Source organism: Buteo buteo, chromosome 7 (assembly GCF_964188355.1).
Source record: "Buteo buteo chromosome 7, bButBut1.hap1.1, whole genome shotgun sequence".
Taxonomy (NCBI): Eukaryota; Metazoa; Chordata; class Aves; order Accipitriformes; family Accipitridae; genus Buteo; species Buteo buteo.
Genome location: NC_134177.1, coordinates 18,217,218 through 18,241,412, shown reverse-complemented (window position 1 = coordinate 18,241,412; position 24,195 = coordinate 18,217,218). Strand labels below are relative to the sequence as shown.

At 39.8% G+C, this 24,195-nt stretch overlaps 1 protein-coding gene and 1 long non-coding RNA gene across 3 annotated transcripts in view; one reads left to right on the top strand and one right to left on the bottom strand.

The window, feature by feature from the left end:
• Window positions 1-8,073: 8,073 nt before the first annotated feature.
• On the bottom strand, window positions 8,074-21,920 carry LOC142032748 (uncharacterized). Its single transcript, XR_012650976.1, has 3 exons — window positions 21,599-21,920; window positions 20,204-20,323; window positions 8,074-8,219 (listed from the first exon to the last, which is right to left on the bottom strand). It is a non-coding gene; the product is annotated as an uncharacterized LOC142032748 (long non-coding RNA).
• Window positions 20,953-24,195, top strand: part of ATP1B3 (ATPase Na+/K+ transporting subunit beta 3) — a 26,624-nt gene continuing 23,381 nt past the window's right edge. Inside the window, exon 1 of one of the 2 annotated variants that reach the window (XM_075031769.1) lies at window positions 20,953-21,249. In XM_075031769.1, coding sequence (XP_074887870.1) covers window positions 21,141-21,249 — 109 coding nt within the window. In that variant the 5' untranslated portion in view covers window positions 20,953-21,140. The remainder of the gene's footprint in view (window positions 21,250-24,195) is intronic. The other variant, XM_075031770.1, reaches the window with a different exon arrangement.

Genomic DNA, 24,195 nt, shown 5'->3' with positions numbered 1-24,195 from the left:
TATTTGCTACCGCTGAAGTGAATTACTCATGAGATGCATCCTGCTGATTTTCTGTGGTAAGAAAATAGGTGGCAGTTGTTTGCAGCAACTTTTAAAACTGATTCTGCATGCTGTTTACTGTCATCCATCTAGCCATAATTTCCATTGACTAAAGTGAAAGTTGAAATTGTTCCATTCCTTGGAGTCCTGGAGGCTGCTAATACCCTGTTTCCTATTTTTCAGAGAGCAAACCTCCTACTGAACTGAAAGACTTCTTTTATATAGACACTGGGATTGAACTAAAACATCTAAAAGAGGAAAACCAATAGATATGATGTCTTCTGTAGTCACGTCTGTCATGTGCAACACATAGCTTTAGTATTTATTTATAATCTACTAGCTCATCCCAAACATTGCAGTAATCAAAAACTCTTTAGTTTTAAATACTTTAAGTGATTTAATCACAGCTAAGGAATACATTGGTAATACATTGTATTGTTCTAAGTAGAAAAATAATTGTTCCCTTTTTTTCCTTTTAAATTTGCCTTTCCAGTGCTTTATATACGTAATTTTCAAGTGAAGATTGTGAAGAACAGTGTTACTTAGGATTAGTGGATAATTGTGCTCATGAATTATGAGCATATAATTGTCTGCCTTTTGAGGGGAGACTTGGTGTCAAATAGTTTAAAACAATATAAGCTGAATTCTGACTTGGGCTTTTAATTGAGAAGGATGATCCTGAAAGATTGTGAAAAGCAGAGGAGGTTGAGAGAAAAGAGTCATGTGGTTCTGTCACAGATTTAGGAGAGTGCTTCCACTGCTGACATCCAGTGATTTTATTTCTCATTGCTTCCATCTGTAGAAAGCTCTCACAGAGTGGTATTAGGCTAATATATTTAAGAAAGCCAGACAGAAAACATTATACATTTAAAAAAAAAACAAAACCAATCAAACCCCCCCCCCCCCCTTATTACAGCTAGGAGAGAGCTGTTAGTGCTAGTGGCATCGACCTTTGGTTTGATTGGTACACCTCACATCCATAGAAATGCCATTTCACAAATCCTTCACAGCCATAAAGCAGTACTCTGAAATGGCTGTAGGTTTTCTAGTGCATAACTAATTTTTCAATATATACATGTTCCTATATGGAAAAAGGTTATGTATAGACAGAACGAGAATTTAATGTCATGTTAGAATCATATATCCCCTATGATGCCAGGTGTTGCAAGTCTGGGTGTTTCAAAATGTATTGCAATACTGAGATCTGTGAATTCAGGACATCATGGACGTGTAACATTAGGTTATTTAGTTTTAAAAATGTTAGTGTCAATAAATCCCAGCAGGATGTGTATCAGTGAGATATTGTAATGTTAAGAGTTCCATGAATCATTCAAAGAAGCACATCAGAAGTCTGATAATGCACAGTTTGGCACAGTGTGTGAGAGAGAAGAATGTGTTAGTTTGAAATTGCTCATTTTAATTTTCTAAAATTCTCTGTTTCAGAACGTGGACAACTTCTCTTTGCACTATGAAGAGATAGAGCAGAATATTTCTGTTAGCATTTTCAGTGCGTCTTTTAAAAATTAATTTCAGCTTCTTTTAAGGAATCTGTGAAATGCTTGGTTCTTTTCTTCTTCCTGCCACTGTAAAGTTCCTTGTTAAACTTTCAGGAACAAAGTTATTTTAACGTCCTGCTTCACCTTAAAAAAACAAAGCCAGCGATCCTAAAAGGTTTACATGTTTGGTGAATTGTCTCATTGCAGCCAATGATGCTACTCATGTGAGTAAACTTAAATGTATATGCAAGTGTGTAAGGTCGGGGCCCAAGTCAAAAGTATTGACCAAGTCATTGGATGTTTATGATAGAAAATGAGGGATGAAGTTGTGGGAGGAAAATAACCTTGTGGTTGTGGGATACTTACGTTCTTGTGGCAAAAGAGAATTATGTAATTTGAAACTGCTATTTTTTTCTTCCAGCTGTCTCTTTTTCCTCCTTTGCCAGCTTTGTGGCATCTCACTCCGGAGCCTCTTTTTCAGGCAGATAAAATGCATTCAAGTGTTAATCTATTCTAAAAAACTGAATTGTGAACTCTATTGTATTAAATGCCATCTCTAAAAGGTTACTGAGTGCCCTGGCCACTCTGCAGTGGTTGTACTAACAGTGCTGGCTTTCCTGCCCTGTTTTACTTAGTACTGCTCTTAGAACTACATGCTGATTTTAACTGAAGAAGGCTGAAATGTGAGATTTGTAATGGCTTGAAATCTGTTCTTTAAAGAACATAAAGTACCCTGGACAACACTGAAGAAAGGCTGCTGGCACTGAGAGGGTATGAAAGGAAAAGCTTTCCATTGTATCTCAAGTCCAAATTTTCTTTGATACCATCCCTGTTACCCTTACCATTACTGCACCAATTTTACTGAGCACAAAGAGACAATATGAGGTTTAGTATTAACCTAATGAAATCATTGTTCATGGGGATTATTTATCAGTGGCAATAAAGCTTTAGCTGTGTACCTTCAGTTGTATCATGGCAAAGGCTCATTTAGTCAATAAACACCTTGTGTTGCAGCAAGTAGTTCACTTTTCTATTCCAGTATGAAATAAATTTAGTCATGGGAACCTGCGTGCAATTTCCAGGTATCGAGTAGCATCTGTATTAGGGAAGACAACTTTACGTTAAGAGCCTCTTAGCAAACATAATACTTGAGATACTTAATTCTTCAACCTTAAACAAATGTCGATACAGAAAGCAAAATGGAACTAAGGTGAGATTTCTAGCTCGAGCAGATGCCTGTAATTGTCCAGTGTAGCTATAGAGCGATGCATGGTTTTATATACTTTTAATATCAGCATTGTTTTTTAGAACTAAAATGCTTGTAATACTGTATTTAAAATATTGTTGCTTTTACAGCATTTAATGGTATATTTGTAACATTTTTCTGATCTGAATGTCCACGTCTCTGATTAAGATACGTATGCTCATGTCATTTACCTTAAAAAGTATAAATTGCTTCTTTTATGCTATGATAACCATTTGTATCTTTATCATTAGATTTTTAATACCAAAAGATTTAAATTCCTTTAATCTATTTATGCAGTAATGAATTGTAAAAAATTATTTTAAGTATGTGCAGTGTTTTTTCTCTGTAATAGGGTTTAATTTAAGAATTAAGATCTTGGCAACTATGGCTCATAGCACCACAGAAGCACTGAAAAACCTAGCGGTTCTAGGACTTCTGCTAAAAGCAAAGCATACATTTTTCCCAAGTGACAAACACACTGATTTTGAAATTTATGAGTAGAGAAATTACTGGCTTTTTATAGTATGAGACCTATCACTTGTAATGTTATGGTCATCTATGATCATTGTGGCTTAGGGAGTACATTTTCAACTTTGCGTTATGGTAGCCTTAGGGAGCTTCGTAGACACATTAAGGAATGCATGGACAGAAACTGAAAACAAATTCAATTAAGCATATGACTTTTTATAATTAGGCATTGCATTATTACTCTAAATCTAGTATTTCATTTAAAAAATAGACCAAAAGATTAATGTTTCTTAGGATATCATTGTTTGGTATTTTTCTGACTTTGATTTATGTAACTGTCTGAACCTGAGCAGAGCTAGTATAAAGTTCTTACCAGTTAGTCCTCCACATGTGCAAAAGTGTGAATAAATACTTAGTATTCATAAGGGAGTGGGAAACTTTAGGCATCTCTTGCCTGGAAAAGAAGGCAAGCAAGAACACAGGGGTGTGTCACAGTGTCTGTTAAAATGCAAGTACTTGCATCCATGGGAAAATACATCTGGTGACATCTGTAGATAGCATCATTCACACCATTCATTCTCTTGAGTTCATTTCCTTTATATGACATAGTATATACTGTTCTCACATTTAGTCCACATCTGTACCCTCTTCTGTCACCTCCAGAAGGTTGGCACAATGCTGAATGAAGCCACTTTAACTTTCAGGGAAACCTCATGTTAATTCTGTAGCTTGGACTGACAAAAGGTGTCATAAAGAATAGCTGTCAACTCCATTTCAGTCAAGCATTACTCCAAGTGGTGAAAGGCTTTGGTGGGGGGAAGGGGAAACATGGGATGAAAACACAAGTCTCTTTGACCAGCCTTCTGGATGTGTTAGTTCTATTCCTTTTCCTCTGACAACTTTGGGGCAGCTGCAGTGGTTAATTCCTCCCTTTCCTGTTGACCAAGTGCAAGCACAATCTGGTTTAATAGTTATTCTATCTTGTTTATGCTCTTTATTCATGCTTTTCGATGTCTGAGCTTTGTTAGTAGGCCAATTTCTTACACGTGCTTTGTTTTCTAATTCATGTACACCAACATGGTGCTACTGCAATGTTTGGTAGAATGACTTATGAAGAAAGAAAATTTTCATTTTTCTTCTGTACACAAGCATTACTTGAAGCTAAACATGACTAATTAATTTTGACATGTGTTTTATCAGAGTTGTTCTTTACCAAACCTACATGTTGGCCTATATGATTCATTCAAGTTGTTCTGACAGTTATGTTTTACGGAGTGGAAAGATACAGCAAGGCTGAATGACACACTGTATACACGTCCTGATGATGGGAGTTCCTTGTCATGAATGTTTCTGTGATTCATGTTTTTATAAAGAATGCCAAAGGGATGACTATGGATATATCAGTTGTCATAACTTGTAGTTCAGTTCACAATAGTGGAGTAACTGTTTAAAAAAACAGCTATTGTACAGGAATGTTCAGTTATGTTTGCTTTGCAAGACTTGATGCAAGTCTGACATGGGATGTCCTAGACATGTCTTGTGACTTTTGAATCGCTGGGGTAAAAGGTCAACTGCAAGTAAGAACAGATTTGTTATTAATCAATCCTGTCTGCAAGCATTCCTACAGTAATATATACTATACTGACTGAACACCTCCTGAACGGCAGTGAAAGCTTTCTTTTAACTACATTACTAGTCTGCAGTGCTTAGTTACGTGTCATTCTATGGAAATAACATTGATGGAACTACAGAGAGATAAATTGTTCCAGTATCCTGGACTTTGCAGGGGGACATAGAGCAGAGTGTATCACCATAGTGGTTGCTTCTGAGGGTTTGAGCCTGCTTCTGACATCATCAGCATTTAAGTCAGAAGTGGCTTTAGTAATGCGAAAGTGGAGAAAAAGAAGTCAAGTTGCATGATGTGTTGAGTCAGTTCAGTCAAACAGTTAGGAACTGCTTCTCTAGATCAAATGACAGTAGAGCTATTTCTTGGTAGAAAGGGATGATCAGAGTGGAACCAGTGAGATAATGTCTGCAACAAAAGCAAACAGGGAAGCCCCTAAATCATTCCTGTTTGTACACTGCCGTGTATGAAGGAATTAAATTCATAGTAAGTATGGATAATTTTTGTCATTCTCAGTAAAAATAGTACCATGATCGTAAAGAAGAACCACTAGTACCAATTACCAGTTTAGCCTGTTCCTCTGTAACAAATTGCAGAGAGATGCCTGATTTACAAACAAGCCCAAAAGAATTTTGCTTCTATTCCCAAAACATAATACCAACAGGATATCACGAACAACAGGAGGAAACTCTGTTGAACTCGTGCAGAAGGACAGTTGACAGAATAGTAATCTCAAGTATGGTATCTAGCCTGTAAATCTGTTTTATTCTATCCTAATAATGCAAGAACTATGAAGCTGATTTGAAAACAGTCATTAGGCAAAGAAGTTTATTCTGGTGAATACAGGAAATTTTTCTTTTTGTTCTTTTCAAGGTATCTGTTTCCTCCCTTACTCTTGACTGACTTCTATACTATCCACCATTAGGACTTGATATGTTAATGCATTTCTGTGAACAGATAAGAGACTATTTTTGACCACAAAACCATGATGGAGTTGGTAAAAACAGAGCTACCATGAAAATGTAATGAGAGATCAGCAATTAACTGGTGTCCAAAAAGATGAAAAATATGAAATCAACATATATTGAAAATTAGGCTATAGTTTAAGGAATATTTTCTTAAGCAAAGAGGGGCTGATTATAACTCACATCAGTTCCTTAGTACAATTACTGTACATGTCTGTAAATAAATTATCACTGGTGCAGGCTATTTTAATCAGCATCCACATAGAAATAAATATTCATCCAAATACTAAGTAAGGTTTGAGGAGACCTATTTAAATATCTTGCTGCCCAGAGTGAAGGCAAAGACTTAATTCTGGATAGTTGGTTAAAACAGCTAAGCTGTGCTGCCAACACTATGTACAAGTATGTAAACTTTTGGTTTCCCATGCTAACATGCTGAAAGTGAGAAATCATAGTGCTGAAATCTGGAACCTCGCATCAAACTAATGAGCTGTCAGAGCACACTTGCATGAAAAAAAATAAAGTATTGCATTAAAAAGGATGAACTCTCTGAGAGGCTCTGAAAAGGCTGTGTAATGATTAGATATTTATGCATGTGTTGATACTCAGGTCTGGTTTTATTTAATAAATAGTAAAAGCAGCAATATTCTCAGCACTTAAGAAATGTGGGCAGCTATTTTCTATAGCTGTATTGCACAACTGCATCTTTTCATCCTATACAGAGGAAGAAATTAGAAAATGTGCTCTGTACTAAATGGTAAGGATACTTTGTATGTTGCTTAAAATAATCTGATAATGATACATTGTCTGATACAGCCTAAGAATCGGTAGTTTCTCATGCTTTCATCTTAGTACAAGACATTCCATAATGAGAATCAAGCAATGGATAAGTAAGTGTTCACATACTGGTTTTCCTGAATTCCCCCCAAACTGATTTTTCTCATTTTTGCAGCTCACATTTTTGCTTCTCTCCCCATCTTTCTGTGTCAATACTAAATCAAAATGCTATATTCTTTTTGATGTGAATGAAAATGTAGTGAGAGATGGATGAGAAGTCTTGTAGTTCATTAATTCATAATCCTAATCCAGGATCTACTACCCATGAGAAATAAAACCAAATGTGGACTTTTACATTTGGTCCTTCTAAAGACTCTTACATTACACCGGTTCCAGGTAGGGAAAGGAATAAAGAAATGGATAATCTCTTCAGAATTTTCCATATGCCGTGTACAGAGAATAGTGGATCAAGTGTTTTAAACAAAGGAAGGAAGGAAGGAAACTTTGATTTCTTGCCAAGAGATTGAAACCTCCTGATCTCTTACCGAGCTAGTTTATTTTGCTGCCAACAAACAGTTTCCTCACCTTTAAACACCTCCTTTTCATCTGCGAAACTAGCAGCAGTGAGGGAAACAGGCTTTGCAGAATGGCAACACTGTAAGAATCTGTTGTGGTTAATATAGGGACTGATTCACATTCAAATTCAGATATGGACCAGAAAACACACACAGTTCCAGGTATGCGGTGTCCTCGGATGGTTTCTAACTAAATTTTACTATTTTTCCTCTTAAGTACACAAAACTTGTTGGCTTTGTGAATGTTGATCTCCTACTGCACAAACATTATTTAAATGCCTTTTCTATTGAATAAAATATGACCGTGATTTTCAGGATTCCATATATTCTGGGGTTTTTTTGAAATGCTGAGATTTACCGAATTTAAGAAACTGAACTCCTTTGAAGTGAACTGAATGCATCAGTTCTGAAACTTGGCCTCCCTCAAAACTGTCAAGTTAGTTATGATGCAGTTTACACCATATCCTTAATGTTTATACTAGTGATTTTGGAGCAATCTCTAAGTAGATGTGGAGCACAAGTTCTTATATGTTTTGCATATATTTTTTCAGTGAGAAGGAGAAGGTGGAGGTGTTTGGCAAAGTCGGAAGTCAAAGGCTGGCTATGGGTACCATACGGCAAGGTTTTTGGTTTTATTATGCTAATAAACTCAAGAGCAGACATGTGATGGAATTATCTTCTGTGTAGCAGCAGAGCATAAATCCTGTGCACCCCTTCAGCCTTTTTTCCCAACCATATTTATGCAAGGCTAATTAACTGAGGGATTAATCAGCTACATGTATCTGTTTAGGCCTTAGTTTAGAACTAAAGTAGAAGGGAAGTTTTTGATTTGAGAATTATAAATTAAGCAACAATGGAAATTATTACTTTTGATGGGAGGAAGTTGTAATTAGTGAGCTTTATTAGCAAACATCTTCCAGTTGTTGTCTAGATGGACACAGGGATAATTTGTTATTCTGAGATCCATGAAACAGCCACTGCTCCAAACAGTAAACTGTTGTTCTGAAATGACCGTGATCTTGACATTATCTGAAAAATAAACATTTTATAATCAGTTAAAGACAGGATATACAGGGCTTTAAACCTCCATTTTAATCAGGAATGGCAGCAAATGCATTAATTGTGTTTTGTTCCTGCAATCTTCCGGTAAGGAAAAAAAAATAGACTCATTCTGTAAAAGCTATTATTTTAAATGAACAATGATTTTTTTTTTTTTTGCAGTAGCAAGAGAGGAAATGCTGTCTGAATCTTTTTTTTTCCTTACAAATACATTCTAATTTATAGTAAACCAAGCGAACAATCCTCTATTAATTTGGTTTTTTCCTTTATATAGCTAGCAGACTGCAATTAATGCTTCTGCCAGCAGAACTGATAAATAAGAGAATGAAGAAATAATGTTTCAGACTTTGACATATATCTTTGAGTCACCTAGATGATATGAAAATATTTGGACTGTTTAGAAGAAATTGATTTCCAACAATAAGTGAAAACCACTTACAGAGCTTACAACCATCAAGCTAGAACTACGCCATCTAACTTAACCGTGCATACTAAGCTAATTGCAGTGAAGTTTTGTGTATTCATCTCTAGAAGGAAGGTTTACCTACCAATTTCTCAGCTGCTCAATGTGCAATTTAAAGATTACTGCATAGCCCTTTGTATAGTTTTCTGTTTCTAGTGAAAACATTAATGGTTTTGTCAACTTAAAGGGCTTTTATTTCATTAAAGAAGCAAAGCAGTGGGAGGGAGACACAGGAGACACTTGAACAGCTTGAGAGTACAGTATATGTGCTCAGTAGAACTCAATTTAAAAAATCTTTTTATTACAAGAGTCTCTGTGGTCAGAAATGCCTATGTGTATAATTCTAAGTGATACCCTAAGGATTTTTTTTAAGGCTATTCTGCTGGTTCAAGTTCAGAAAGCAGCGGTTTTATTTACTTTTTGCTTAATGTCAACCCTTTTTAGAGCAGGAAAAAGTCTTATGAAAGAGAAAGTTAGAAAAAAAAATATTAACTGTACAGTAGGAAATGTCTTTAGGATTGCACATACCCATATGAAAAAACATAGTGCGTCTTATTTGAGCAACAGCTGTGAGCTCTAGTGAAGGAATACTTCGTATTTCCAGATACCAGAAGGATTTATTCTGAAATAAGTTGTTTAAAAACAAAACAAGAAGGGTACTGAACCCAGCACTACTTGACTCAAACTGCATACAAACTTAGAAAAGTGAGTAATATGAAAGAAGGTATTTTACAGCAATAGGAATCTTAATTAGCTATTTGTATCTAGAAACTGATTTGTTGTATATGGTTTGACCCAAGAGAAGTGGAAATCATGTGTCTAGGAAACGGCAGAGTATGTGTGTCATAATGGGATTTTATCTTTGTTGGTATTACAGAAACCAAGTTAGAAAATAAGATATTCTAATTTTTTTCAGAGTTTGCAATTCTAGCATTAAAAACAAGGAAAGTTTCTGTATGATTAACAATGGAGATCATATTTGACTGTTCAAGACATCTCTTGTTGGGAATTAGATTTTAAATGTTTAAAATGGGTTTAGATTTTAAATAAGCCTTGCTGTGTTTTTCCTGCCACTAAACTGTGCTGTTAAAGAACAACTCAAGTAACAGAGGACATACTAAAATAGAAAAGAAAAAAAAAAAAAGCAGCTGAAGAATTACAGTTAAATTAATTTCGGGAATGAAGTTTTCTCTTGTCAGGAATATATATAATCATACAACTCGCCTATCATTTTTAGCTGATTGTTATATTTACATATTCATATATGTATAATTTTCATATAATGTATTTTATATATATCGCTTTTAGCTGACAGACCCCTGAGTCACCAAAGGCTTTAAAGTAGACCTACTCAGCCTTTTTTTTAAAGTGAACATGCTGAAAAAAACCAAAAGCTTCCTATCTAAAGTGACATGGTATTAGCACACAAAATAGCAAACAAGAGCGAGAGAGTTCTTTATAGAGCAAGCTGAGGCTTATCAATGGAGTCTAATTTAAAAGTTTGCAAATAACCTCCTGCCCAGTGTGCCTTACAGGGTGAATCCCTCCGCTCAATTCTGCCTTCCATTTGGGCAACTTTCAGCAGCTTCCTAATCTGTACCTAATTTACACAGCTCCCCACTGGGATCCTATAGAAGCGCCCTTATTTCCAGGTCTTGTTCTGAGCCTTTTCCCTGCTGCAGGCAAACCCTTTTGTTCGTTTCAGCTTTCCTGCCTGCTCTTCCCTGCTAGCTGTGCCTCTGCCTGCCCTCCCCACCCTCTGCTCAGAGCTGCTTCTCCAGAAAGGTCAGTGCTGCTCCAGGCAGCTCCCGTCTCCTCAGAAGGCTGCAACCAGAATACGGGAAAGGGTAGGCTGCCACTCTGCTCTCTATACCATTTAGATAATATATACACGTAGAATCTATGCATAAGCCAGAAGCAAATTAGTAAAAGAAATACAATCTTTGTCCCATCATTAACTCCTCCCTGTTCTTTTTCCACCTGCATGTTCATCACAAGATAAGAAATCTGCCTCAAATGTAATTAAAATGGAAAGACAATGATGGTAAAAATAGAACACTCACAGCTTTGTAAATAAATGCAATTCAGGAAATTCAAATTAAATTATGATTTTTGTACAAAGATAAAAACTTTATCAAAGTTAACAGCTGAGGATTGCAAATGAGGTTTTGTGTCTTTCCACTATAGAAATGGCACTAATGGCAAAACCTGAATCCCCACTGGCTTCCCCTAAATCCAGAATTTCTTAGGTCTGTGTTCGAGAACACTTTTTTAACAATAATTGCTAACAGTTCCTTATGCCACATAAACAATTCCTCCTCCCATCTAAATACAGAGTTTCCAATTTGTGGCTTATTTGTGTCCCAGTTTACTTAAGGGTATGTATATGTAGATCAGCATGTGTAGATAAGATGAACTGGGTTTGTATCTTGGTAATCTGAATTCTTAATGATTAAATGAAGAGGCCTACTTTAATATGAAAATTTGAAATTAAGCCTCCTTCTAAGAATGTTTTAAAATACAGAACGCATATTTACAAGACACACATTATAGCTGCCCTACCTAGACTTCACTGTGGGTATCAACATAATGACTTAGGATGCTAACAAATAATCTTCTCTCACTGAGATCATCTCAACCACTTGACAATTACCGAAGGGGAGGAAACAGATGTAATTGTATTTCATGGTCAGACTTAAGGCAGACGTTTAATATTTCCTGGTGTAGTACTTATTTGAACACTGGTTTGGGCAACATATATGGATTTGAGAAATCTGCTGTATAGAATATGAATTCATTGCCTGCTGTCCTCCAAAACAATCCATGCAAATAATGATTTCCTCTTCAGTGACTTAATTGTTTTAAATGTGATTAACTCTGTATTTTTCTGCTATAGTTACACAGGGCAACAGCAGTCATTCCTCTCCAGTATTGGTTAATAACCTTTAATAACCCTGTTGACAACCTTCTTCTATGTGCCAAATTTCAGTAAACTTGACCTGAAGTGCAAGGATAGTAGCTTTACAGCAGCCTTAACACTACAGGTGTGTTCCATGCAGTGACCAACTATGCTGTAGTACGTGTTCAAATGCTAAGAACACAGCACTAGTCTTCGCAGCACCTATGAAGTACAGTTCCTTCATCAGCTTTGTAAGTCATCTTCCACACAGCGAAACTGCACTGTAATGTCTGCCAGAAATTGCAACCAGATTTGCTCCTTAGGATGACTGTAAGTACTTTGGTTTATTTGTATTACAGAATTATTAAAAAATTTATTTCTGAGGCCCCAAATATGTTAACAAATACATCTCTTAGATATAACCAATATGTCTTTGGACTGAATGTTAGAATGTGCAGTTATGTTTGCACAAATCTACACAGATGGGCTTTTATTATAAATGATCTTCTCTTTCTTCTGTTAGCAAACAATTTAGCAAATAAATAAAAAATGATGATTGACGGTATTATAACAACAAAGTACCCATTACAATTACAGCAGCAGAGAACTGCAATAAAAAAGATGTAGAACATTTCAGTCTATTTTTTAATACTTTGGGGGAGGTTGTAGTTTAAGATTTTATTTTCTCATAGGCTCTGTGATTATAACAGACCACATTTTGACAGGTTTTTCCTTCATTTTTTCAGTGGACTAAATCCTGCTCTTCCTACTCAAATACTTCCATTCCTGTGCAGGAAGTATCCCATTCCTGTTATGGGTAGTATCTCCCCCTGCGCAGGGGAACAGCATGGGGAGAAGACACAGCAGTTTTACTTATTATGTGAGCACTTGAGTGTGTATTTTTGTTGTTTTTATCTGCAGTATGAATCTGAAAAAAACTTGCTGAGCCACTATGTCTTTAAAAATTTGTATCTTACTATCATTTGGTAGTAACCACTGTTGCCCTTAAAGTGTATAGAAATCAGTTAAGTGTACTCGTTGAAGTAGAGTTTTCTTTCAAAGGATTGCATCTGGCAGTAGGAGGTAGAATGAACATTTTTAGATTGTATTATGATTAGGGAGCAATGGAAAGGGAGGCCCATTGTATGTGTTTGTTCAAATGTGAAAGAAATTGGAAAATACAGTTTAAAAACAATTAAAAACCTTTATTGGTGCCACTTTTGGGAAAATCCAGTAGCATTTACTGGGAATGAAACCTGCAGGAGCCTGCAGAATCAAAAGAAATGGGCATATGGAACCTATGTAGCTCTGATCCTCTTTTGTATTATTCCTATAGTATTTGTTTATAAAACTATATTATAGACTACAAAGTGTATCTACTGCCCTTTCAAAACTATGGCTAGTTAAAAATCAACAAAAATCAGTTGCAGAGAGTTTATAATTTTGTTTAAAATGATTTAATAATTTGCTGTAAGGGTAGTATAATCTTACAAAAAATGCTGTAAAAAAGTAAGACCAAAATTAGAGTAATGGTGGAATTCCCACACATTCAGACTAGAAAGAAATGCTGACTGTCATTTTCCATTTTCAAAAGTTCTCTTTTTTTTTCCAACTTCCTCTTTCCAAATTATACAAATAAACAGATTGACTGCTTAACATAAGAAGTTGACATCTCAATTTCTAGGCCTTGTGACTTTGTGTGGGCATTCCACAATTGTACTTACTGTAGAGATACTCCCTGCGAATGAATCTATCAAGAACAGATGGATGTAGGACTTCACTGAAAAAATGCTGAGCATCTTCAGTATCATTTGTGGTTAATGAGAGATGAAGGTGGTTAGTCTTTTAACAAATTAGCTCATGGAGTGGCAGAAAGATTCACTAAGGGTTAGTAAATAACCTCAGATGAATAATATTAGTCAAGAGCTGTTCCTATGTACAAGCTGGTTAAAAATTTTTATGATTTCAGTTTGATGCCACCATCACTAAAGTGTATGTATGTAACACACACTGTCTGGATTAGGAAGTAAAATGAAACATATGCAAAACAAGTAGGTTAAAATGTATTTTTTAACAGTTAAAGGAGAACTACATGGCAATGGTTTATATAATACAGTGAACTTTCTGCTAAACAGTACATAAAAGCTAGCTTGCTGTAATTTTTTTTTTAGCTAATGTATGCTCAGAAGGACTAATAATAGGCCTTATGAGTCACAAGCATTCATTAAGTAAGCCACCAGAGTTTTAAAAACATAACAGTTGAGATCTAGTCTGTTTGAAGTGAACAAGTAAATTAATATGTTTTAAAAAATAGTGACTCTTTCAAAAACACTGTGATAATATGCTTTAAATATTTAAGATCCTTTATTTATTCTGTGCAAAAACAGCATGTTAATTACTGGATTAGCAAAAATGTCTTTCAAGACCAAAGTTGAACCCATCTTCTAGGTTTTGAAATGCATTTGGAATGCTTCACTCCCTCACAATGGTCCCAAGGGAAAATGTGTTAGTCTCACCCATGTTTGTTTACTCAAGAAGGCACAGTTTAGGCATAGCATTTGGTTTTCAATGGAGAGCTGCTTTTTACTTTAGTTATCCAGCTGGCTTGATACGGGTACAATTAAATCAAATGATTTGTTCAAGATCACTAAGGGAATCAGTGACTCGACTGGGAGAAGAAAGTTGGACTGGGAAAACTGAAAATACTAGTTCCCATCGCGGAACAACTTCTCAGTAGCATTTAAGTAAATTAGAGGGGCAAGTTATTGTATTTCACAGTCATCTGCACAAACTAGCAGCATTGTATGGACTAAATTTACATCAGTAGGGTAATGCAGATGCAGAAGGAAAACTGAATGAAAAAAATTTAACACTTTCATGTGATAGATATCTAAACAGACATACCAGATAAAGAACAGGAAAATTTAAATGAAAATTTGTCTTCTGAGGCTTTTTGGGTTTGTAGGTATAAATTTTAGGGGAAGAGTTTGGCTGTATAATGAGTCTTTCTTGCTTGTCCTTAGTCATTTATTAACCAACCTATATGAACTGTAATTCTAGGATTTTTCTAATTTACAGGTGTTCAAAGTTCCTTTGTTGTTTTTGTGCTTAATTATCTTTTCCCATTTTTTAACAGCCTAGAGACACGTCAGTACTATTATGAGACCATCATGTTATTATGAAACCACCGCTTTTACCAATAAGATTAGATTACTGCAAGAGACTTTTGCCTGTTGCATGCCTCGATCACTGATAAGAGTAATAGGTTGTCATCTTTTATGATAACAGAAGGCAATGACATATGTACAGTGGCTCGTAATTGGCATCGCAAAATTTGGTCCTAAAGGAATAGTAAAATTTAGCATTTTCTACGGTAGTTTCAGGGGCAGGACATGGTGCTCCAGCAAGGACAGAGACTCCTGCAATTGCTTTCTACCCTCTCCTTCCTTCCAAACCCTGCCTCATTTCTCCAGGCCTTTCATTCCCTCCAATATCAATTTTTCCAGTTTTCTGTCTTCATAGACTCTCTTCGTTTCAGCCTCAGCCTCCTGGCTTAGCCAGGGCTGCCTTTCTCCTTGGATTGCTGCCTGAGTCCCCTGATGAACTCAGGATGTGGTTCTGCCAATCTAATTGTGGGCTGCTACTGAAAGGGGTAGTCCCATTCCTCCTACTGTCTGCCCTGGTCTCCCTTGTGAGCCGAGTCAGGGAACTAAACTTGTGTGATTTGTTTTCTTTCAGTTCAGCTCTCTGAGTCAGGTCATCATGGGGTAAAATGAACACCAATGCTAAAAATCACAACCAGGGTTGGAAGGGACAGTGGAACAGGGAGAGGAGGGACCATCTCTTTCAGCAGCACTTCACAACTAATGTGAGTTTCATCATTAAACTTAATTTTTGGCCCCAAACTCCTCACCCTGCCTTTCATGTTCTTCATCTTCCCTCTTTAGCCACTCTTCCTAATGGCTTCCCATTTGCCCCTGCCCTTTCTGCTCCCATCCCAGAGTTACCCATCAGCTAATGCCAGCTGTCTTGCCCAGCTTCTTTTTCTGCCTCAGTCCTTGTACTTCACTGGTCTCTCGCAGACAAACCTCGTCAGTAACAGTGCCTGTGGTCCCTCACTCAATTGCTGTTTACAAAGTATTAGCTCAAAATGGGGGAAAAATGCTTCAGCAAGTAAGACAGATACCTTATTTTTATGAACTCTTCTCAAACCAGCTTTAATTAAGAAGCTCTTTTACTTGTCCATGAAAAAAATTCTGAAACTTAACCCTGACTGCACGTGTTATAAAATGGATAAAAACCCTAATAGTTACAAAGTTCCTACAAATTGAGCTTTTCTCATTTCAAGCCCTTTGTATTAAAAATAAGCAATGAAATTGTTTTCAACAATAGTTAGAGGCTCTCTTTCCTACTGTAAACAAATGCTGAATATCTCGGCAAAAGTCTCCTCTGCGTAATGCAAGTCAACTCCCATTGACTTAACAGGAGTTGTCGTGCTATATATGAGAGCAGAATCTTGTCTCTGTGAATAAAGGAGTTTTTTCAAGAGTGAGGGGGCTCTGCACAATGAATGCATTTTTACCAGCCCTTTCTGATTCATTGGCAAACTACCAAACACAAGAACTGTTTCTGTAGTCTTTCTACTCTCACAATGACAGACATTTTCTTTTTCATTTTTAGTGGGAAGTCTTTTGTATTTTTTTTTCTCATGAAAATGTGTGTCTTATGTTTCTTGGTATTTTGTATGATGAAGTAGAAAGTATTTCTCAGTCATAATATTTTTAGAGTTGGTCCTTCCTGAGTTTATCATGTGTCTTCTAGTTACAGTTTAAAACTTAGCTGAGGATAAAGAAGCAGATTTGGTTCTAACTTACACATACGTCTCTTGCAATTCAAAAGCTGCTTTGAAACTGGACTGGGCAGATGCCTGTGGAAGTTACCGCAGCCCCAGGGAGCTATCCAATTGATGCCAAAATTGTGTCTTGCTGTGGTCCACCCTAGACCCAAACTAGAAGAGAAGGGGGTGGCTTTCTAGTCATCAAGAATCCTCCAAATGGGCCAAAGTAAAATTCCCTTTAGCAACACAAAAGAAACTTAGCTTGTGCTAAGAACTGCCCTCTGTAAAGTCTCTGTAAACTGTAGCAATCTTGCTTCCTATCATATTTTACTTTCTTCCCAGAGTTGTGCATGACAATTTTTAAAAAGAACGTAGCCGTTATCTTTATATAATTAATATTTTAAAAGTTTGGATTTTTTTTGTGTTGTATGGTTTACATTTTTATCATCATCATACATCATTTTCTTGATAGTGAGTCAAGGTGGTTTTCTTTCTGTTGTGCTTTGGAAAACACATATTACCAATGTGGCATTACCACCATTACAAAGATCAGCTGTGCAGATAAAACTGCCTTTCCAGAGAAACAGTAAATTGTAAACTGAGGGCCAATCCTAGTGCTGAATGGTCTGTGAGGCGATGAGCCCAAACCTGACAATCGTCAGACATCCACGTTCAGAACCGCCAGTGTCACTCATTCATTTCTCTCTGTGGAACCCAATCAAATATTTCAGTAACCATCTGACCAAACTTGGGCAAAATCCCTGTGGACAGCACAGACAATTGGTCTTGCTTTCTGGACGGTGTCTGGAAGCAGAGGATACTGCTTCTGACCTAGAACGTTGCATTGCAATGCTATCTGATGGTAACCAAAGTCTTGCTGCCTATCCGCACAAAACTGCATTTCTTCCAAAGCTGAATTAAACCCTGTCTTTAAAAAGTATATTAATCTCACATTTAAAACCCAAGAAAAGGTATACCAGCTATCTCTCCAGATGTAAACTATTTAAATATTTAATTGCCCTCACAGTCAGGAAATGTCGACATTAGGTTTGTCTAGCTGGTTTCCAGCAAATGGATACCATTGCCTTTGTCAGTGAGGTTGAAAAGGTCATACTATCAAGATCTCTTTTCTATATTTAAGTACCTATTCAAAGTAATCCAGTCTCTTGTCAGGTTTTTTCCTTCAGAAGCTAAATAAGCTGAAATGTGGAAGCTTCGTATTGTAAATTAGCTTGTTTTCTGCTCCCTGGATCATTTTTCAGTACTCTTTGAACTATTGCTAATATTTCCATTTTCCTGCTTGTGTAAATATCAGAAGTGGGTGCATGGATTTTTTGTATTGTTTCTTCACCAAAGTGCAAACAGATATCTTCCTTCTAGAAGACAAGTTTTTATACACACTAGATTGCATTAGTACTTTTTGCCACAGAATTGCCTGTGCTTTGCTGAACAAATGAACACACCAATCTTTCTATCCTTTCTAAACATTATCACCAAATACTTTATACAACCACATAGACTGCTAACGCAAAATACCTTCAGCTTAGGAATCAGCATCCTGAAGGATGCCGCTCAAAACACATCAACTCATTGATATCTTGCCACTGACAATTACATTTTGGAATGTCAGTGAGCCAGTTTTTAGTCCAGTCATTTCTATATAAATCAGGTGTTTTGCATCAAAATGCCTTGTGGCACTAAATCAATAGCTTGGAGAAATCCAAGTTTAAAATGGAAGTGCAATTAGTTTTATCAGCTGAACATCTAATTATTTTAAAAAATCAGATGTTTGTTCCTACTGGTCAGGGCCCTGAGTGCGCTAATAGGCCTTAATTGCCCTGACCAGTCTGACTTGACCCTCGCCCCCCATGGCCCTGGAGCCCCATTTCACTCGACGCGGCGCTGCCAGAGGTGTGCTGGTCTCCAGGCCTGGCTGTGCCTAGGCCTGGCCATGGGCTCTGCTGATCTGGACCCCGACTCCAGGGCTGATGTCCTGGCCTCAGACCTGGGTTCTTGTCTGCCCCGTTCCCTGGCTGGGGGCAGTGGGACGGGCCCTGGCTGCGAGGCCACATCCTGCTGCACCCGCCCTGTGGGGTCCCCTGCGGCTCCTGGCCCCCAGGCAGCCGCTGGTCCGCACTGTGCCCTGACGCTGCCTTGCATAAAAGATAATGCAGGTCTGGAAGGGATGTAGGCTGTCCAGCACTGCACTGTGATTGCAGCTAATTGTATAGCAGATCATGCCGTCACCACTCATTACTTTTTATTAACAAAGACTGGAATATGGATGGACCTTTCCGTTATTTCACCCGGGATCAGTGTCTAGACAAGGGGTTTGTATGTCCATGAGTCAAAATATTTACCCTTTTGCATCTCGGAAACAGTTTGATTTTCAGTGGGGATGAGGATCCACCACTCCACCCATGGGGGTGCATGAGACAGCCGATTTTGAAAACAAGTGTAATAGTTGTTAGAGTCAAACTGGGCCTCTGAACTCACTGGAGCAGAGCACAAAAAGATTCCTATGTTTTACGATGAGCAGACTGAAGAGTTTCAGTGGTTACTGGATAATATTAGTTCCTCTAAAACTTTGGTTTATGTTTTCTGTAATGCTTTTTTAAATATGAATATATTTAAATGTTGAAATTTCATTGCATAATGTAGGGTGTGGTTGTTCCTTAGAGGCAATCTTATTTTTTTATCTGTATTAACTCCCCCAGTCTTTTGCATCTAGTAAACGTTAACATTACTGAATCAGTATGGTGCCCCATCTGAAAAGATGGCTATAGGCACATTTCGCTACCGTATTATTCCTTAAGAGTGCAGGATACCTATTTGAATAAACTGGGAAAAATAATTCAGCAAAGCAGTTGCTAGAATGGAATGACATTCAGTCTTTTGCTTGGTGACATTTAGAAGAAAAAAGAAAAATGGAGATGGCTTATTTTGGGCCTGAAATGGCATATACTAGCTGATCAGTGTGACACAGAGTAATTAGTGAGTGATGTGTTATTTTCTGCTGTTTTACAGCAAATAGAATGATTTAGATAAGAGGCTATTGGAATCAGACATTCAGGAGGCAAACAAGTTTATTCTATTTTATGCTTCACATTTACTGCTTTCTGGCATGAATAATACTGCAACCATCATAAAGATTTAAACTAACCATGCTGATAAATACTTAATTCCTCTTGTTTAAGACGTCTCTTACATTGTTGCTCTTGCATTTTTAAGCTGTAGTCTCTCTTAGCTTTTTCACTGGGGTTTGATCTCTGGCTTATTGACTGACTTTTTTAAGAACTGCTTTGATGTAGTAGCTCTCCTCTTACACTTGAGTTTTGCAAAGTCCCTAACTAATGGTCCATTATTTACACTGGCTGAGCAGTATATGAGGGAGAATATGTTAGAGCTGACCCACAAGACTGAGTGATGGAGCTGGTGGTGTGCAGTGGCTGGCACTGCTCTGTTTAGTATTGGGAAAAGAGGGAATTTAAGGGGGTAAGCTCTTGATCCATGCCAGAAAGTAAATGGAGTCTGTTCCTCTGCTGTCAGCGGAGAGATAGAAAATGATTTTTCATGCTATTCTTACTTTGACCTTTGGGAGTGTGATAGCAAATGAGTTTTTGAGGTCTTATGCTCAAAGAAGTTGTATTATCAATACCCCGTCTATAACATTTTTACACATGTTCTTTTGCCAAGTGTTTCAGGATGGTGGGACAATTAAATGGAGTTCCGAGGTGCAAATTACACTTGCTAACCTTTCTGTCTTCTGGTATTTTTTTTCTAATGTAGTTGTGCTTCAGTAACAGCTCCTGCAGAGCAGCATCTCTCATCCCACACAGGCACTCCCATACGGTCAGGTACCCATCCGTTCGATGCTGTAAGAACACAACGGTGCCACAAACCAACTGATTACAGGGCTAGGAGGGGAAAAAAGCACGATCGTTTCGGCAGTGGAAGGTTGCCCTGAGGGAGCACGGGGCTGGGCGGGCAGCTGTGTACCCCACGGGCCTCTCCCCACGCGTGGCCGGCAGGCGGCTGAGGCGAGACCCCGGGCGGAGCTGTCCGCTGGCCGGCCCGGGGGAAGGCGAGGGGGCCGGGGGGGAGGGGGGGGGGGCGCAGGTGCCATTTAGGGCGCGATCCGCGCCGCGGCACATCTCTTTCTCTCCCTCCCTCCAGAGATGGCGATGTCTCGCCACCGCCGGCCGTGGCCGCACGCTGCTGGCCCGAAGCATCTCAGAAGCGCCGCCGAGGCGCCAGAGCCGCCCCCCCTTTGTGTCCGTCCCCCCCCCTTGCGGCGGGGAGTGAGACCGGCGGTGCCCGCAGCTCCCTCGCGCCCCAGGCCCTAACCGCCGCCGCCGCCGCGCGCGGAGCCGGAGCGGGCGCGAGGCAGAGCCGCGTGCCAGCGCGCACGCGGGGCTCCCGCGCCGCAGGCGCGTGGCCGCTGTCCGCCAGGGGGCAGGCGCGCGGCGGGCCAGGATTGGCTGGCGAGGGCGGAACGATTGTCGCGGCGAGTCCCGCCTCGCCGCGGAGGTGGGGAGGCAAGGTCCCTGCGTGACTGGTCGGCCGCCCGCTCTCCCGCCGGGCGCCGCGGCGGCAGTTACTTAGCGGTGGGGAGCGGGCGCTCGCTGCGGCTTTCTCTGCCTGGGAGGCTCTGCCGCCGGGGTGCGCGACGCAGCCGCTCCTCGCCTCGCCATGTCCAAGGAAGCGAAGAAGCCCTTCCGCCAGAGCATGGCCGAGTGGCGGCAGTTCGTCTACAACCCCAACAGCGGCGAGTTCCTGGGGCGCACGGCTAAGAGCTGGGGTAAGGGCTGCCGCGGGCGGAGGCGGGGGGCGAGCCGCCACGGGCCGCCGCCGAAGACGCGGGGCGGCGGGGGACGAGGCCGAACGCGGGGCGGCAGCGGGAAGGCCCCCCGCGGTGATGGGGGGGGGCGCGGAGCGGGATGCGGGGGCCGCGGCGGCCAGGTGAGGCGGCCCGCCAGGCCGCGGCGCACGCGCCCCGGTAACCGTTACAACCGCCGCCGCCCGCCTGTCTAAGAATAGCTCCGGCCGTGACAGCGGGGGAGGGGAGAGGAGGCGGGGGCGCCTCCCGGAGCAGGTGGGGGTCGGGGGAGGAAGAGGAGTTTCTGGGAGCGCGTCCCGAGCTGACTCACCCTCCCGCCTCAGTACGCAAATGCAGCAAATTGGGCCCGCAGGCTCCTCCTCCGCCTGATCCACCGCCGGGGGGGGCGGGCAGTGGAGGGACTCTGGGGGCCGCTTCGGTGCGGCTGTGACGGGCTTCCGCCGCCGAGGTGCGGGGACGGCTCCCGCCCCGCGCTTATCTCTCCCAGTTGATAGCAGCCTGCGTGCATGTCAGTGCAGCCGCTCTTCTCCATCCATTCCTTACCGCCCCCCCCCCCCCCCCCCAGCATCGCAGGAAATCGAGAATGAATGAGCGCGAATTGCCTTCGTACTTCTAGAGGGTAGCTGCGGATCAGAGAAGGAAAGCAAAAAAAAAACCCACAAAAAAACCAAAACTCCAAAAAGTTTATGAGTCCCCATTCTAGATAGTCCGCAAAAGAATGATTGTTGCGTGTCATTGTGCTAAATTTGTTCCAAGATAGAGCTTCTGGGCCTTTTATTTTTCTGAAATGAAGCTTTTAAATGGAGGTTCTCCAGTAAAGCTTGTGAAGGCAGTGTTTGTTTTCCTGTTTTCAGGTAGTCTTCCCATTGCTTTCCTCTGAGCTGGAAAGCATGTTATCATAATCTTGTTGCTTCCAATAAAAATATTTGGATTTTCTGAGTATGTTTTCTCATATTAAACCATTGTATAAATGCTTAATATTAGGATGTTTCTTCAGTCCTCATGGGACATATTTACTGACTTCAGAAAACGCTGCGTCTCCTCCCAAAACTTGGATGTAGTTGGGATACTTAATAGTTGTGCTTACAAAACCAACAAGAATCTCAGCGTGGCATAAAGGGCCAGGCCAATACATCCTTGGCCTTGACACAATCTCAATGAATACGAATGTTGAAATAGTGAGGAGGAGCCTTGAGCAGACTATGCATGGGGTGTGCTTTCTTTGCAGTGCCAATGTCTCCTGTCTATCAAGAGAGGGCCCTAGCTCCGATGTGAGTTCTCCTCCATTCAGATGGAAATAAGAGCTTGCGAGCTACTCTGCCAGTTGAATAGCAAAGGAGAGGAAATTTCCACTATGCTGTTGTCTAGTGATCTTTCTGTACAGGCAGGTTCCTCAAGTGCGTGGGCTGGAGGAATGGGTGTATGGATTGCAGAAGTCTGTCATGAATCTGACGAGCACAAAGACTGTGGGCACATTAGAAATAGCTTGTAACTTTTTAAAAGAAGTCAGGTTGAAACAACTTTCGCTTTCTTAAGTGGTTTAGGTGATTGGTATGTCCTTAGTGCTGTGTAACTTTTGCTTAGCCTGGACATTAAAAGATGACTAGTCAGCAGCACTGTAAATTGTTGGTGTATTTTTTTGTCAAAATTCATTTGTCCTGGTATTTTGTGATTAACACGTTGTACTTATTTAATTATATATATATATTAAGTAAATTATAGTCTTTGACTGTTTTTGGGGGCGGCATGTGGCTTTCTGTTTGGTTTAAATTTTTTTAATTGCAGGACACTAATTTAATGGCTCTGTCGGCACAGAAGAACATGCAGGGTTTGGTGTCACTTCTGCCCTTGCTGTGCTGATGTGAGCTTGGACTAGTCTCACTGACTATTGTTCCTTTTCTGTTGCTGGTCTCCTGTCTGAAAGGCGGGGAGGTAGGAGAAGAAAGCTCTGGTTGCCAGTCTGCTTGGTTTTGGTGTCTCCAGGGGCAGCATGATAAGAATTCAGTTGGCTCTGGTTCTTCCATGCATATTTCTCTTGTCTCAAGACAGCTTCCTCACAGAAATGAGACAGAAGCAGTAGAGAAACTGTTAAATAATTATTTACAGTATGTGCATGTTTTGCCCTAGTCTGAGACAGTTCTCGGGGCTTATGTAAATTCTAACTGCAAGGCAGTGATTCTCTGTGACTGAGTGCTGTGGCATTGGAGTACTCATCTTCATCTGCCATTTCTACGCCAGGATTTGTGAAAAGATCAAATACAAGCAGCTCTTAGACTCATTTGTCATGTTGCCTTTTAGAGTTTGGTAAAGAGTTGCCTTTTACAGTTTGGTAAAAACACTGTACTAAGTCTTCTCTTGCTGTAAAAAATGAGAGATTTTTACTTTACTTTTTGTGGACTTGAGGTATAATTCAATTTGAATTTTTCACAAATCGGTATCCAAATCTAACCCACCACCCCCTTATATTTTTTGTTATCTGACATAATACTTTGTTGTATTAAAGAGAGAGAAAATACTGGAAAAAACTGTTGATGACTTAAGTTGGTGGTGTTCTCAGCAAGAAGGCATAAGGGGCACTAATACTCCTGACAGAGGTGATGGGAAGAAGGGTCAGTCCCGGGGTTCCACACAGGTTTTAATTGGGTAGGGCAAAGAAAGGAGAACTTGCAAGACTGCCATGTGGGGCCTTCCTGTAAGTAAAAGGAAGATTAGCATCTGGCTCTGCCTGTAATGGCAAGGTGCTGTGCCTATATTTGCCTATAATTTAGCAAGAACAGAGTGAGATCAGAGTGAAAGTATTGTAATGCAGTGCTCACTAAACACTCAGATGCGTGCATAATCATACAATATAGACAGTAAACTCTTTTTACACAGGGATACAGAAAAATAATTTATGTCAAAAAAGGC